The sequence below is a fragment of the Poromitra crassiceps genome (genome assembly GCF_964638095.1).
Source record: "Poromitra crassiceps genome assembly, chromosome: 8".
NCBI classification, from domain to species: Eukaryota; Metazoa; Chordata; class Actinopteri; order Beryciformes; family Melamphaidae; genus Poromitra; species Poromitra crassiceps.
Window position 1 is genome coordinate 36863470 of NC_139629.1, and position 16232 is coordinate 36879701.

At 44.2% G+C, this 16232-nt stretch overlaps 1 protein-coding gene across 1 annotated transcript in view; it reads left to right on the forward strand.

Moving 5' to 3' along the window:
* Positions 1-16232, forward strand: part of nphp4 (nephronophthisis 4) — a gene marked incomplete at both ends in the record, with an annotated part of 207644 nt that overhangs the window by 134931 nt on the left and 56481 nt on the right. The window contains 2 exons of the mRNA XM_083641194.1: positions 1786-1977; positions 8194-8381. Coding sequence (XP_083497320.1) covers positions 1786-1977; positions 8194-8381 — 380 coding nt within the window. The remainder of the gene's footprint in view (positions 1-1785; positions 1978-8193; positions 8382-16232) is intronic.

Consider the following 16232-nt stretch of genomic DNA (forward strand, 5'->3'; position numbering starts at 1 on the left):
AAGGAGAAATGCAATGGATTGAGTTTTAGCATTTATACCCCAGCTAATAATTCCGTTGAGAGAGGACATCATAATAGTAGTGAGTGCAGTAATGCAGCCAGACTGTTGAGGTGGGACGGCGTGGGCCTGCAAACAGGCGCTGCCGCTCACAAACAGGGGATGGCATTAGCACAGACTGTGTCAATAAGTGGCTGGCGTGGACACTATTTCCAAATCCCTGAGTTTGGATCCAGACGTGGAGCTGTTCAGTTCACTGGTCTGAATCTGCCTCCTCACCTCCGGCCAAAACACAGATACCCCCCCCCCACTGTTTTTGGTGTGGAATGACCCACTTAATTGAGGAGAAGAACTATGAAGTCTACAGAACACCCCATCTAATTTAAGTTGCAGTGCCTATCTGATGGAGCCCCCTTTTGAAATTAACTATGGACTATTAATCCAGCGCGAGTTGAGATATAACTTTTCGCGAGGGGGTGAAGAGGGAAAGCATGAAATTGACAGCCAAAGTGGAAAACTCGCTCGCAATGTTGCCTTAAAAAGCCCCCAACTCCAGTTTGTTTGATGAAGGCTTAATTCGTCTCATGGGTACAACATTGTGGGCTACTTTGTTTACCAAGTGGACATTGAACACGTCCTCAAACCAAAACGACAGAATAAGTCGATTTCCAAAGACTCAAAGCGACATATGAGCGAGTGTCCCTGTCTTTTCGTAATTTTTCGACGACACCGTGGTGGTGACAGCGGGAGAGGTTCGGGGGAATGGTGGCACTGCGTTTCCTGGTTATATTTAGGCAAGTAAAAGAACTTGGTTAAGTTATGGTTATGGTTTGGGTTATAGTTTAAAACACGTTGTGGCGAGGAGGCTGAAAGACAAGGAAGCTACCGGTCTACCAATCACCCTACATGTGAGGGAGCTATTTCAATATCAGACTGTTGTTACATTAAGCACCACCAGGGGTCGCTGCTACTTCCCGGTTACAGCTCCCGAGTCCCGACTGGCATATGCACTGCACTGCATGCACTTACTCGCACAACTGCAAGACGTCACATTCGTAAACACCTGTCGTTTTTAACCACCTTAGAAAGCGACCAATGCTGTCGTTTTGCTTACCTGGCTGTCATTATTGGTATTAGCGTCACGGTAAGCACAAACATTATCGTTAATTTCCCCGTGCTTGCACTTTAGACAGCCATCTGTGCATTGTATTAGCATGCACAAAGTATTCGGCTACCAGCGTTGAAAGTAGAAGTTATGGATGTTACCATGGTTTCAGAAAAACAGGTGGCCACTATGATTAGAGATAACTGCCAATTATGCTGTAAAATCCTGAGGGAGCAATTTGGCATCCGCTGTCTCCCCCATAAGCATTCTCCGGGTGCCACCGCTTGAGGGATAGTGCTGACACCCTCATGCTCTTCTAATCATTGTTTCACCAGATTTGTGAAAAAGTCCGCCCATATATCGAAATTCAGATTCAGTTGAGCAGGATGAAGCGAATAAATTGAAGCTATCTCCCAGAACGTGAACATCTTGAACCGGAATGGAGTTGATCCAAAAAGCACGCAGAGCAGAGCCGGGCCTAACATGGGAAAATAGCATTTCAGGATCAGAACATTGCTTCTGCCTCATTTGCAACAAATGAGCTGAGTGCAGCTCAACACATTATCCCCCCGCTGCTCCTGAAACATTAAGAACAGCATTCCGCCGAATGTCTCTCCAGCCTCTCGTGACTTCCACAAACGTTCCTCTGACTTCATGCCCTTTTTGGATTTCTCCTCTCCTAGTTCTTGCTCGGTCAGCTCCAGGAACTCCCTGGCCCACCTCTACTCCGCCGGCTTCCCGGACGTCTTGGACCGCAGCGGGCAAGCGGCTGAAGTCCTGGACCCCACGGAGCCCGTGCACTTTGACCCCCAGCGAGAAGAGGCTGACCCCCTGCCCGGCAATCTGCTGCTGTTCCAGTTCCTGGCATTTTCCAGGTTCGTACAGAGCCCTTTTCCTCGGTCAATATCGATTTGAAAGGCGCAGCTTGCCATGTTCTCAGCCATGTTCTTTACATCAGTATAGATTTGGCCAATACACCAAGACAGATGAAAATGTCAGCTTATGCGCTCAAAAGACGTTACTACTCTACACGTATTTGTTGGTGTTTTCAGGAAATGTCATTCTTGAATGTGTTGTCTGCAAAAAGAGCAGTCTTGACCATAAAAATAACCATAAAATACACCGAGCCAACTGTACATTGAACTGTATGCAGGAATAGATGGTCCTTTGTGTATTTTGGTTGACACTGCCCCCCTGTCTTATGTTTTTTCCTTTTCATCATTATTACTATTATTATTATTTTACTTGACATGCAGCCAAGACTTCACTTTACTGTACTTACACTGAGCATAAAGTCCTGCCAGTCATCCCTTTGGTAACATGTCAAGTATACACGGCGCACACTGATGCACTCGCAGTTGCAGACGAACACGTACGCACACTTCCCCATCTCCACGCGCTGAATAGCACGCTGTCAGCGGCCCATCATAACCCCCCTACCCCCTGCCCCCCGGGGGGGGAGCACTCATCCCCTCTGTCACAGCCTGACACCGGAGGGGGGGCCCGCCAGAAGAATGGCTAGAAGCCCCCCTCTCTCTCTGTCCTTCCGTCTTATCGTCGGCGCTGTCAGCAGCTTCATAAACCCAGCACACATCTGTCATGTTCACCATCGTCTCGCCGCCACGACTTCTTCTGTGGTCGACTCGTTCCCCTGTCCTTTTTTGTCGTTGTTGCTGTTGTGTTGTGGTTCGTGATTGCTGTTTTTATGCGTTGCAGCAGGAGTAGGTGGATCTACCTTTGGTTTCCAGAAGAAAGAAAACAGTGGGGAATGGAAATGAGCATCGTGAGGGTGTTGACTCAGTTACCGCCTGTGTGGGAGGCACTGAGTCAACACACCATTAGCTACATACACCTCAGGGTGCTCCAGACGTTAGGGACTTGCATGTCCTGGCGCCCACAACAGACACACAATAGACTAATGCTTGACTGCCCTTCTCAAAGATCACCTGTCAATCAGAGAGTATGTTTTTGTATGTTCTTTTTCCTTGGCTTTTGATGATAATTAATAATAATAATAATAGTAATAATAATACTACGAATAATAAGTATTATTATTAGTATTATTAGTATTAGTATTAGTGTTAGTATTATTATTATTATTATTATTATTATAATTATTGGTTTTTCATTTCTTGGGCAATAATCAACATAAGAGCACACAACAATCAACAAAGCAAATAGATACATAACAGAATAATTTAAATTGTTTACAAACTTAAAATACATAAAATAATAATGTAAAATAAAAATCAGACCAAAAAAACAAACTTGCATCACATCCAGAGAAACTTGCATCACATTCAGAGTTATATGACTGTGGGACTGTAGATATGTATAGAGTAGCAGAAGTGGGAGAGTGTAGAATGGGGAAGGGAGGGGAGAGCTCAGGTGACATGGTCGAAATAGGCCAAAAATGGAGACCAGACCGCATGGGAACCTTCAGGTTTTCCATGAGAGCTGAATTTAAGTTTCTCCAGTTTAAGTCAGCCTAAGTCTCTGACCCAATGATTGTAGGAGGGCGAAAAGGTTTGTTTTCAGTTAAGCCAAATGACCCGTCTAGCCAAAAGAGTAGCGTACGCCACTGTATCAGATTGGGTTTGTGTTAATGGACAGCAGCAGTAGAATCACAAAGATAGCCGTGAGAGGGGAAGGTTCAAAATCAAATTCAAAAACGTCGGAAAAACATTTAAAAATAGATCCCCAGAAATCTGACAGTTTGCGGCATGACCAGAATTGGCGAAATAAAGTAGCTGCTTCCAGTTTACAGTGAGGACAGGTACAGTAGGATCAGTATCAGGGAATATCTTTCCATGTTTAGCCCTTTTATTATTTTTATTATTATTATTATTATTATTATTATTATTATTATTATTATTATTATTATTATTATTAGTATTATTATTATTATCATTATCATTGTTATTATTATTATATGGTGGCTATCACTGTTAATGCTATCTATCCAGCTGACGATAGAGCATGGGAAAATGATGGACGTTTTATTCATATAAAGCCTAGTCCTACACTGACCTACAGTAGGTTCATGTTAGCACAAACATTTGCACAAATCATTGATCTTGGTATTACTTATCGCTGCTCGTTGCCCTGCTCTCTGACAGCTTTTGCTTACTCGTTGGTTTCATTAGTTCCCTTTGCCAATGCTGAATCCATCTGAAGTGCCATCTCAAACCATACTGTCGACTTCACCACACATCAGGCCGTCAGGGGGCCAACTTTGACGGAATTACCTCATAAATGTGACAAACGGCGACAGCGGGCACAGGCAGCAGCGGCGGTGGCACTTACGGCGGGCGGGGAGCCCTCAAATCGGCGGCCTAATTCCTGCCTCTCACCCGGGCGCCATAATGATCAATCTTGTCTGTTTACAGACTGAATATTAATGCAGGCTCCTCTGTGAAGATGGAGCGCCGCGCGGCGTCTTTAACAGCGCAATATCAGAGCGTGTGATTGACTGAGAGGTCACACTTTGCTCTTATTAGATTCCACTCTGAAATCTGCGTCTCTGACGGCCTCGCAGTACTAGTCCCTGCTTGTTTTGAAATGCCCTTTCCTCGTCTCCTTAACGAATGCACAGAGATTGATTGCTAATCTATTCATCAGAGGGAAATAGAGAAAAAAAAAGAAGACGTCGTTCCCGTCCCTAATCTTGCTCTGTGTTTAATTTATTCTGTGCCGAATTGTGGGCTGGCTGGTTCTCCGGCGGGGAGTTTTTGGGGGGGCCATCCGCAGTTTGAAGTCTGTGTTAAGATGTGTGCGCGTGTGGAATCACAGAGGGTGGTGTTTGTGTGAAAAGGAATACACAACACCAGCATGTTCTTCTAGAAACATTCCTCTTGTTCTCCGCAGGAGGCCTAGTCACCAGAAGATACATGCGTTCCACTGTGTGAACACAGCATGTAGTCACCAGAAGATACATACGTTCCACTGTGTGAACAGAGCATGTAGTCACCAGAAGATACATGTGTTCCACTGTGTGAACAGAGCATGTAGTAGTCACCAGAAGATACATGCGTTCCACTGTGTGAACAGAGCATGTAGTCACCAGAAGATACATGTGTTCCACTGTGTGAACAGAGCATGTAGTAGTCACCAGAAGATACATGCGTTCCACTGTGTGAACAGAGCATGTAGTCACCAGAAGATACATGTGTTCCACTGTGTGAACAGAGCATGTAGTCACCAGAAGATACATGTGTTCCACTGTGTGAACAGAGCATGTAGTAGTCACCAGAAGATACATGTGTTCCACTGTGTGAACAGAGCATGTAGTCACCAGAAGATACATGCGTTCCACTGTGTGAACAGAGCATGTAGTCACCAGAAGATACATGCGTTCCACTGTGTGAACAGAGCATGTAGTCACCAGAAGATACATGCGTTCCACTGTGTGAACAGAGCATGTAGTCACCAGAAGATACATGCGTTCCACTGTGTGAACAGAGCATGTAGTCACCAGAAGATACATGTGTTCCACTGTGTGAACAGAGCATGTAGTCACCAGAAGATACATGCGTTCCACTGTGTGAACAGAGCATGTAGTCACCAGAAGATACATGCGTTCCACTGTGTGAACAGAGCATGTAGTCACCAGAAGATACATGTGTTCCACTGTGTGAACAGAGCATGTAGTCACCAGAAGATACATGTGTTCCACTGTGTGAACAGAGCATGTAGTCACCAGAAGATACATGTGTTCCACTGTGTGAACACAGCATGTAGTCAGCAGAAGATACATGTGTTCCACTGTGTGAACAGAGCATGTAGTCACCAGAAGATACATGCGTTCCACTGTGTGAACAGAGCATGTAGTCACCAGAAGATACATGCGTTCCACTGTGTGAACAGAGCATGTAGTCACCAGAAGATACATGCGTTCCACTGTGTGAACAGAGCATGTAGTCACCAGAAGATACATGCGTTCCACTGTGTGAACACAGCATGTAGTCACCAGAAGATACATGCGTTCCACTGTGTGAACACAGCATGTAGTCACCAGAAGATACATGCGTTCCACTGTGTGAACAGAGCATGTAGTCACCAGAAGATACATGTGTTCCACTGTGTGAACACAGCATGTAGTCACCAGAAGATACATGCGTTCCACTGTGTGAACAGAGCATGTAGTCACCAGAAGATACATGCGTTCCACTGTGTGAACAGAGCATGTAGTCACCAGAAGATACATGCGTTCCACTGTGTGAACAGAGCATGTAGTCACCAGAAGATACATGTGTTCCACTGTGTGAACAGAGCATGTAGTCACCAGAAGATACATGTGTTCCACTGTGTGAACAGAGCATGTAGTCACCAGAAGATACATGTGTTCCACTGTGTGAACAGAGCATGTAGTCACCAGAAGATACATGTGTTCCACTGTGTGAACACAGCATGTAGTCACCAGAAGATACATGTGTTCCACTGTGTGAACAGAGCATGTAGTCACCAGAAGATACATGTGTTCCACTGTGTGAACAGAGCATGTAGTCACCAGAAGATACATGCGTTCCACTGTGTGAACAGAGCATGTAGTCACCAGAAGATACATGCGTTCCACTGTGTGAACAGAGCATGTAGTAGTCACCAGAAGATACATGCGTTCCACTGTGTGAACAGAGCATGTAGTCACCAGAAGATACATGCGTTCCACTGTGTGAACAGAGCATGTAGTCACCAGAAGATACATGCGTTCCACTGTGTGAACAGAGCATGTAGTCACCAGAAGATACATGCGTTCCACTGTGTGAACAGTGCATGTAGTAGTCACCAGAAGATACATGCGTTCCACTGTGTGAACAGAGCATGTAGTCACCAGAAGATACATGTGTTCCACTGTGTGAACAGAGCATGTAGTCACCAGAAGATACATGTGTTCCACTGTGTGAACAGAGCATGTTCCTTCCCTGCCTGTAATCACTGCTTTCCATGCTGCCTTTGAGTTTTTAATAAGAAGCCGAGCTAGCCACGCGTCATGAATCAAAGGTGTAATGCTGAGTTAGCATCCACTCAGTCAGCCGCCTGCTGCATATTTACGCCCTTAAATCCTAACACTCATTTTTATTATTGGTTTTTCACTCTTAAGTAGCTGTAAAATTGACTTACTGGCTCGGGGGAGACGTGCGAAAAATACACATTTTAATTATTTGTTTCCCGGAATTCTCAGCGCTGAATTACGAGCCCAAATGTGACTCGCCTTCCCTGGGTTTTTAACAACATTCTCAACCACCCGCCGTAGAAATAATATGCACGTCACTCCACACTCCACGCAGATTTTGTAATAAAAACATCACATTTCCGAGCTTAATGATAACATAACTAGTGCTGCGTTGAAAACGAGCCTGTCCAGAACGGGCCGATTGCTGCTTGCCCGCTTTCCCGAGAACCGCTCATCCAAACAACTTCACACTCGAGTCGACACGGCACTTCCTTGGGTCCTCAGCAACATACTCGCCAAGCGTGAAGTAGATCAGACGAACAGTTCTTGAAATATGCAAAAGAATAACACAAAGAATACATACAGTTCATACAGACAGATTCCTCATTTTATAGTCATGGCTCTCAACGTGGGGTCCTTGAAGGGGTCCAGGGGGTCCCCAGAAAATAAATGAATTTGTAATTGTACAATTAGTTCATTTACAAGAAGTTAACACAATTAGACAATGTCGAGGAATTACTATGTTGATAGTTTCACTGTTATCTCTCAGATAGTCATGGACATCAGGGCAAAATCATATCTGACATTAACATATTCTCAGATTCTCATCATAAATGGGGGTCTGTGGCTCTAATCTGGACTATAATGGGGGGTCATTGATATGGAAAAGGTTGAATCCCTGCGTTACTGGATAGTACAGTGTGATAAATGGCACTGGCTTTCACTGTGACTTGTTGTGGGCCTGATGGCAGCACGGTGTGACGGGCCTGGCGTCGTGACAGGGCACGCTTGGATAAGCGCATTAACCCACGGGAGCAATTCATTTGGAAATCAGCCTTTGGTTTCTTTTGAATGTTGCGCTGTGAGCAATCATTAGGCTGTGTTCTGTGAGTAATCATTGCTCTCTGTGTTTTGACAGGATACCCACGGCGGGTGTTAATCCTGATTGGCCCGATAACATCTACTTCACCTTCCAGTTCTACCGCTTCCCGCCGGTCACGTCCGAGCAACTCAAACTGCTGACCAGTGCCAAGGTCCAGCAGAAAGCCAGTGATCCGCTCCCCTGCGTCCTGGCCTCCATCGACAAAGACGGCACTGTCAACTCAGGTAAGGGCTCCGCTGCTGCTGGGAGTGCTACTGTTCATTTCTGCACTCGTGCAGCCAATCAGTCAATCTTGCGAAGAGTGCCGATGGGATCTTTAATGAATGATTATTCATCAGTCCAGAGGGGAAGAGCAGCACCTCCTACTGGTCCTCCAACACCACTTCCAGCACCAGTCTCCCATTCAAGGAGTATCCTAGGCCAGATCTGCTTAGCGTCCCAAGGAAAGCCAGTAATGTAATGCAGGAACCACTGGTGCTGGCAATGTTTGGTCGACGGGGTCGTCCTCTCTATAGGCTAACTCAGGTTTTCTTTGGACTGTTCAGGAACCTTGCACACAGGTATATTTTGAACCTTGGCTTTTTCGATCCTTTCCTTTACTAGCAGTAATGGTAGCAGCAGCAGCAGTAACTTTACTAGCAGTAATGGTAGCAGCAGCAGTAACAGTAGTAATAGCAGCAGGAGTCATGTGTGTGTGTGCGTGTGTGTGAACTATGTATCAAATGGGAGTTTTCAGTAGGCTAAAGCATGTGGGCAGGAGAAGACATGGAACCTGGGCGTTGCTCCGGAGCCAAGATGTGCTCTAAGCAGTGGTGGGCATCCAGTTTATGAGTCACTCTCAGATTTACCAAGCCACTAGCAAGCCTTTTTTTGTAAGACATCCACGTACTGTATATTGATAACCAAGATAAAGAAAACTCAGGGTTCCTACGCAGGTTTGGAAAAGTATTAAAAATGAATTTGATCATTTCTAGGTTGTGATTACGGTAGTTTAGGAATTGGTGGTGGGGGGGGGGGGGTGTCTGGAAAAGTAAGGAAAATGTTGTGGTTCAGGTCCGATACACACATAATTATAGTGCTTGTGTTGTTGTAGACCCACTTTGAGTCCATCGTCTTTGTTGATGCGAAGAATAATGTTCAGCGTTCATTATAACAAATACCCACCAAAATCACATCCAGTGGAAAAATATGGAGATTTAACAAGCATCTTCTAATTAGCATCTTCTCACATGTTCTGATATGTGGCTGTGAAGAGCAATCTTCATTTATACAGTGATATGACCTAGTTAGCGGGGGCAAGATGTCTATCTGTGTAAATCATATTGAACACCAGACAAAATCTTTAAAACAAATCAAGGTCTGTAGAAAGTATGGCGTGTTTTTCCCCCCCAATATTTTATTTTTCGATTTTCAGAACAAACTCAGACACAAACGTACACAGAAAAACAAAACAAAAAACATACCAACATTACAGTATGATCATTGGTACCAGTCGCATTAGAGATGCCGTACATAAAACCCTGTGCAAGGAGTCCATGAGAAGCCAGCGGTGGCGAGTTATTCGTCGTTTCTAACCTCATCAAAGTAGGCCAGCAACGGGTCCCAAATAATTGAGAACTTCCTAAGTGAGTTAGTCCTCAGGAACCTGAGTCTTGTATGTTTTAATTGAAAATGTGTATGAACCCTGTGACACCGCTCGCACCGGGTTTGTTACACATTCTGCACGAGGTTGAGGTTGTGATTGATCTGATTCCCTCCAGATTAACGTTGCTCGATTCCACGACGCTCCACGAAGTTCCACGACGCGCCGGCACCTCTCATTCAATCAGCCCAGCGGGCACTGACTGACATCGAGTCTCTCCGTGTAGCGGCTAATGAAATGGAAGCGATATTACAGCTTCTGACAGAGCGTGATATTGAAGACACAACCCCCCCCACCCCCCCCCGCCTCCTCGATGGCTGTGCCTACCCATACTCTCCATCCCCCCCCCCCCCCCCCCCCCCCCCAGACACGATCTCCAGCTCTCTCTCTGGCTCGCTGTGATCCAGGAAGCCCACCCACATGCATACAGGCCTCGCTACCTCTTCACTGACAAGTGCTCACACAGCCCCGACAGCTCATCTAACTCAGAAGCCTTCCCAGGTAATCGTCCCCTCAGATATCAAAAATCGGACACATACTAAATTGGGCGAAAACTCCTGGGGTTTCACAGTCTCCCATTATTTTGTCCGTACTTGCCTTGCCCGAATGTTAAAGTTAGAGATTTCTACAAATGAGAGACAGCCCCGCTCTGTAATGATGTTATTAAGAGATCATTATGAAATGAGGAGTCTGTCTTTCCTGCTGTGTGCTCACGAGGAGACAGGAGCTCCGCTTGCTACGGTATTATGATCAGTGCACAATTTAGAATCTGGGCCTAATTGATAGGAAAGGGATGTTATATAATGAGAGAGCCACCACACAGTATCATAAAAGTGATACATGCTTACTGACACAATGTTAATGGCAGAAATGCCTTTGTCAGTGTTCGGGTTGTGAAGCCATTTCTGCTGAAACGGTAAAGCGTGTACAACTTTCTTTCATTTATAATGCTATTGACTGAGGAAGTTCAAGAAATGATTTATTGCCAGACTTTGAAAATAGTTCTTGGTGATTCGAATTCTGCTTCACTTGACTTGATCCATTTTCTCGAGTGACTGAGCAAGTTTCAAATGAACACAAAAGGCCTGGTTCTCCACATTAAAATGTAGAGTGACATTTCTATTAAGAATGTGTATTCATCATTTTGCCTAGTAAAATGCATTGTTGGCAGGTCAATTACTTTAGTATACTAGCCCTTGGCAGGTAAGCCAAAAAAATGTATTTAAGGCACTGTTGATTTGTGTATTTGTACTTTTGTGGTTATTTTTTAAAAGTCAGTAGTTTTACTTTTACTTTTTTCTGAAGTACATTACGTTTTAAATCACACTCATTACAGAGTGCATATTTTGTGGTTTTAGATAAACATGATAAACTGAACCACTTAACTCCACTTTATTTTGTTATTTCCAAATGTTCCAATTAGAACAATCTAGTTTGAACCCTGTCGTAGCTCCTTTTAGAATCGCATGGAGAAGATCAAAACTGACATTGTGGTGTTTTGTAAAAAGTATTGCAGGCAGTCACTCACTTTTACTCTGAGCACACTTGAAATGAGTTCCTTTTTTTACTTTTAATTCAATTTTTCCACCAGCACTTTAGCTTCTACCAAAGTAACATTTCACAAGGTAACAATAGTTGTACTGTAGTGGGACGCTTCAGAAGTCCTTCCAGCCCTGCTGTTGATAAATGAACTGTGTCTGTGCTGCTTCATGTGAGCCATAAGGATATGAATGATTCAAGTATTGTGTAGGATCCTTCATGATCCACTCACTGGACTATCTGCTCATTCACAGTGTATCAGCCTGCTGTGTAAAAGCTCTCCTGAAACCCATTGAATTCCTCAAGCTAAATTAAGGCACATTTATAGTCTTCGTGTCCGCAAGGGTCTAAGGAAAATGTGTGATAACATTGTTCAATATTGCGATGACAATATTGAAGTATGCATATCAGCTATACAGTTCCTGTCATTATGCTTTAATACTGCCAACATAGACCCCAAACATTGAAGAGCCTATGCCCACAAGCATGACTCTCTGTTACCGATTCAAGCTGAAATGACCTTGGTGGAGGGGTGGAGCACACTGCTTCAAGGGAAAGGTGTGCGCTGGATTTGCAACACAAGACAAAACGATATCACATGCGTGAGTGTGAATGCATGGCACTTTGCGATGCGTTTATTGCGCCTGTTCATATCACAATGACAATACGATTTATCGTGCAGCCCTACCACGTACCTCCTTTTTTTTCTCTTCTTTTTTGTCCGCACAACCAGCACGCTACTGCGCATGTGCTGGAAAACCAAAACAGCTACCTGAAATTTTCCAATCAGTATTTCAAAAACATTGAAAAAAAACGATTTTGATTCAACCTCTAATTTTCTTTAGTTCCATACCAACCTTATGGGAGAAGAATACGTATTCAATTGATTAGGATGTTTTATTGTCCCTGTTGATATATGCAATCACATTGTTGTTGTTTGTTTTTGAGTATGTGTGCAGTGCAGGTACTGTACTTTTCATATTTTAATACATGTCAGTGTTCTGGACACTGCTAACTGTTCTACAGAGATTGAGATGGGCTACAGTTACTTTCTCTAACTGCTGTGGAAGAGTAGGTGTGTTACAGAATACACAGAGTCACAGTGATTTCATTCCAACAAATGGGAAATGTCATCCCTTACAGGTACTGTAAAAGCCATAGTAATCAGATGCCATACTTGTGGAAAAAGTGATTACTTGGTGGATTATTGACAAGCATGTTTGAACGTAAAAGAGAAACGCCATCTGGCTTGACGGATTAAAGACACTAACATGAGTTGACACATCCTGAAATAAAGGTTGCAAGATGATGCAAATAGCTTGGAATTTGAATAGCATTATATGTATTAATTTAACAGACATTATGTGGACCTGTAGAATTCACTCCTCCAAATTTGGCAGGAAAAATAGCCCAGAAGTAAAGAATGTTCCACTTGATTTACTGCAAGTCTTGCAGGTTGATGTCAGCTCCTCTCTTCATGCCATATATACATCTGCAGTCAGCGCACAGTGAGCGTGTTTACATGGACATTAATATTCCATTAATATTCAAGAATATAAACAACATATTCTGGCAGCTCATATTTGGAATCTAACGTACACAGAAATATTTAGAATCAGGATATTTACAAGCCATGTAAACACTTTACAGAGAGAATATGCCCTCATTCAGGATATGCACCATATTCAGAATATTAATATGCATGTAAACACATTGATTCATCCACGATACTGTGTCTTTCAGCCACATTTGGCCAAACTGAAGATGGACTTTAAATGAGTCCATCCATACTGTTATCTCAGCTCTGTGTGTGTGTGTGTGTGTGTGTGTGTGCGCGCGCGTGTGTGTGTGTGTGTGTGTGTGTGTGTGTGTTTATGCAAATGTATGCAAATGAGTAACCCATACTGCTGTGAAAGTATAGCATAATTTCCTCTGATGCTCAGTGAAGCTGTTGCTCTATACAGATGCAGTCTGCCTCCTCCACAGCAGGAAGAACAGTTTCTCTGCCACCAGTAACATGTCAGGAGGAGTCGCTAATGCAAAACTGAACGCCACTTGACCTCAACATGACTCAAAATCTTGACTGTACTGGGCTGGTTGGGATCTAGTGTTTTGCTCAATGGCACTTCAACAGTAAGCTTGCTGAACTCGGGACCCGTGGTTGAAGACTGTCTGTCTACCCATAGTTTTGGTCTACTCATAGTCTACAATAGTAGTAATAGTCTGTAATCACGCACAGAAATGGCTTCTACCTTAGTATAGTTGTAGTGCGAGGACAGGCAGAAAAGCCTGGGCAAAGACACACTGTTTGAAAAGTGAAAGACAGTGCTTCATGATAGTGTCGACCAATACTGATCATACTCTTATTTCTTGATTGCAGCTGCCAAATGCAATAGCTGCTAGATTTTGCCAATATTAAATGTTTAAATTTGAGCTGAAATGGTCTGAAATGATTATTTGACTTATTCCGACTGAAGCAGGGTAGAGAGGCGGGACATAGCGTGTTTGATTTGACCATAGACCAGAACTGCGCCACGTCATCAAGCATACAGCGCCAAGGCCACCGCCCCTTTTACGGGGGTTTTGTATGTTACATACTTATTGGATAAGTATATTAACATTTATGGGCTCGAAAAGTCTGCCCGTGTAGGCACTAGGCAGGCACCCATGTTGCCTGCTCAGAATTTTCTTCTCCCGGCCATAAAGATTGATTGACAGCTGTCATGTTGTATGATTTCTTTGAAATTGGGTAGAAATTTGATAGTACTACCTGACATCAGCAAACTGTAGATATCGTCGTTATGAATGAACTTTTGATGTGGAAAAAATTTGGAAAAACTAAAGAAATTGGATTTGTGTGATTTCTTTTTGCATACAGTACATTGTTAAATAGGTGTTGTACTGTATAACCAGGGATGTGGTCTAAAATAGGGGGATTTCCTCTCCCCATTTCAGCTCGACTTTAAATTCGTCCATTTCCCCCCAGAGTGTTCCCCCCAGAATGAAAGTATTGTCAGGGTGGAAACGCCTCTGAAACAACATTTAGACCATTACGGGACACTAGAACTCCAGTGAGGAGGAGGAGGAGGAGGAGGAGGAGGAGGAGGAGGAGGAGGAGGAGGAGGAGGAGGAGAAGAAGAAATCATTCATAGAAACTTGTGTGGGATCCATGCAATGAATGAGTGCAGCGCTGTTGTGTTCCTGCTCTGCTCTCCCAGATATCACCTGTCAATCAAATGGTGTGGGCGGCACAGCCTTGGACTTCCTCTTCGTGCTGTTTGAGTGTAGGAGGTGCAGAATGCAAACATAATCCTCTGAGAATGACTTCCGTGTCCAGAATGACGCCTTACACGTTACCATGTGTGGCCACCAGGAGGCACTGCAGGAGTCTTGTCGGTCTTTCTCAGTGTCACTTCCAATACCTTCCTTTTCTTGGAGAAATGATCCCACTGAATGGCCACAAGTGAAATACTTTGATATTTACAACAACATGATTTGATCGAATCACCGGGTAAAATCATTTAACCCATTGATACCTGATGCAGCATTTGCGTGTATATCCCTCATTCGCGTGACGCGGTTCGCGGCCTTAAAGGGATACACACACAAATGCTGCATCAGGTATGAATGGGTTAACCTAACAAAGATCAAAACCAGGCCTTGCAAAGCTTAGTTAGCTTCAACCTCTACAGTTTGTCTACAGTTTGACAAAATGCCTGCTGCATATTGAGTGTCAGGATCACAGTTTTCCCTTTCTTCCTGATGATGTTTTCACATCTTATTACCTGTATCCAATTGTGTCGCCTTCTTTTTTTCAATATTTTATTTTACAGTTGTTTTTTGGAACAAAATTGAACAGACTCAGACACAGGAAAAAAACCACAATATATACAGTAGTTATGCTATATTACAGCGTGGTGCTACCAGCTACCAACATGCTTATGTACTTATGTAGGAGATGTTGTGCATGGAATCCCAGGGAAGGGGTCCATAAGAAATCTGTCGGGCGAGTCACCCGTCACCCTTAACCTCATCAAAGTAGGCGAGAAACGGGGGCCCAGATCATTGAAAACCTTTTGAGTTGTGAGTTGGTCCTCAGGTTCAGGAACCTCAGTCTCTCCATTCGTATAAACGAGACCATGTCCGTCAGCCACAGCTGGAAAGAAGGTGGAGAGGGGGACTTCCATTCCTTCAGAATGAGTCTCTTGGGCTGGCGACAGTCATCCCCCTGTGTCAGAGACTGTTGCACAGCCGTAGGTATAGGAGCAGAGAGGATTCTGAGCAGCCGAAGATGGCGAGTTCCGCCTCCGGCTGCAGGGTTATTTTGTCGACCTTTAGAGTACCAATCAAATAGTTTGGCCCAGAATCCAGATTACTTGTGCCTTCTGAGAGGGCTTGTTTTGTTCTGTTCTGCTCATAAAAGCTTAGTTCAGGGTTATTTACCTTGTTGTTGTTAGTGCCTCCCACCACCACACAGCAGCTTTGAGGCACTTTTATGTTTGCGAGCAGACGGAAATGACACAGAGGCACCGTCACGCAATACAAAGTCAATGGAGAGCGATGAATTGTTTTGCCCTCCGGGGTGGGCGGGACTTAATTGTGCTCTGTGTGCTCTGAAGTGGTGCTTTATAGTGTGTTGTGTCAGATCTGTCTCTACTTTTGCTGGGAGGTGTTGATCCCTGCTGTGTAAACGCCAGGCTAGCCATCCAGGTTAGCTCCCCCCTGTCTGCAGACCTAACCACACACACACACACGCACACGCACACACACACACACACACACACACACACACACACGCACACGCACGCATGCACGCACACACACACACACACGCACACACACACACACACACACACACACACCATTTACACATATATAACCCTAGGGCCAGATC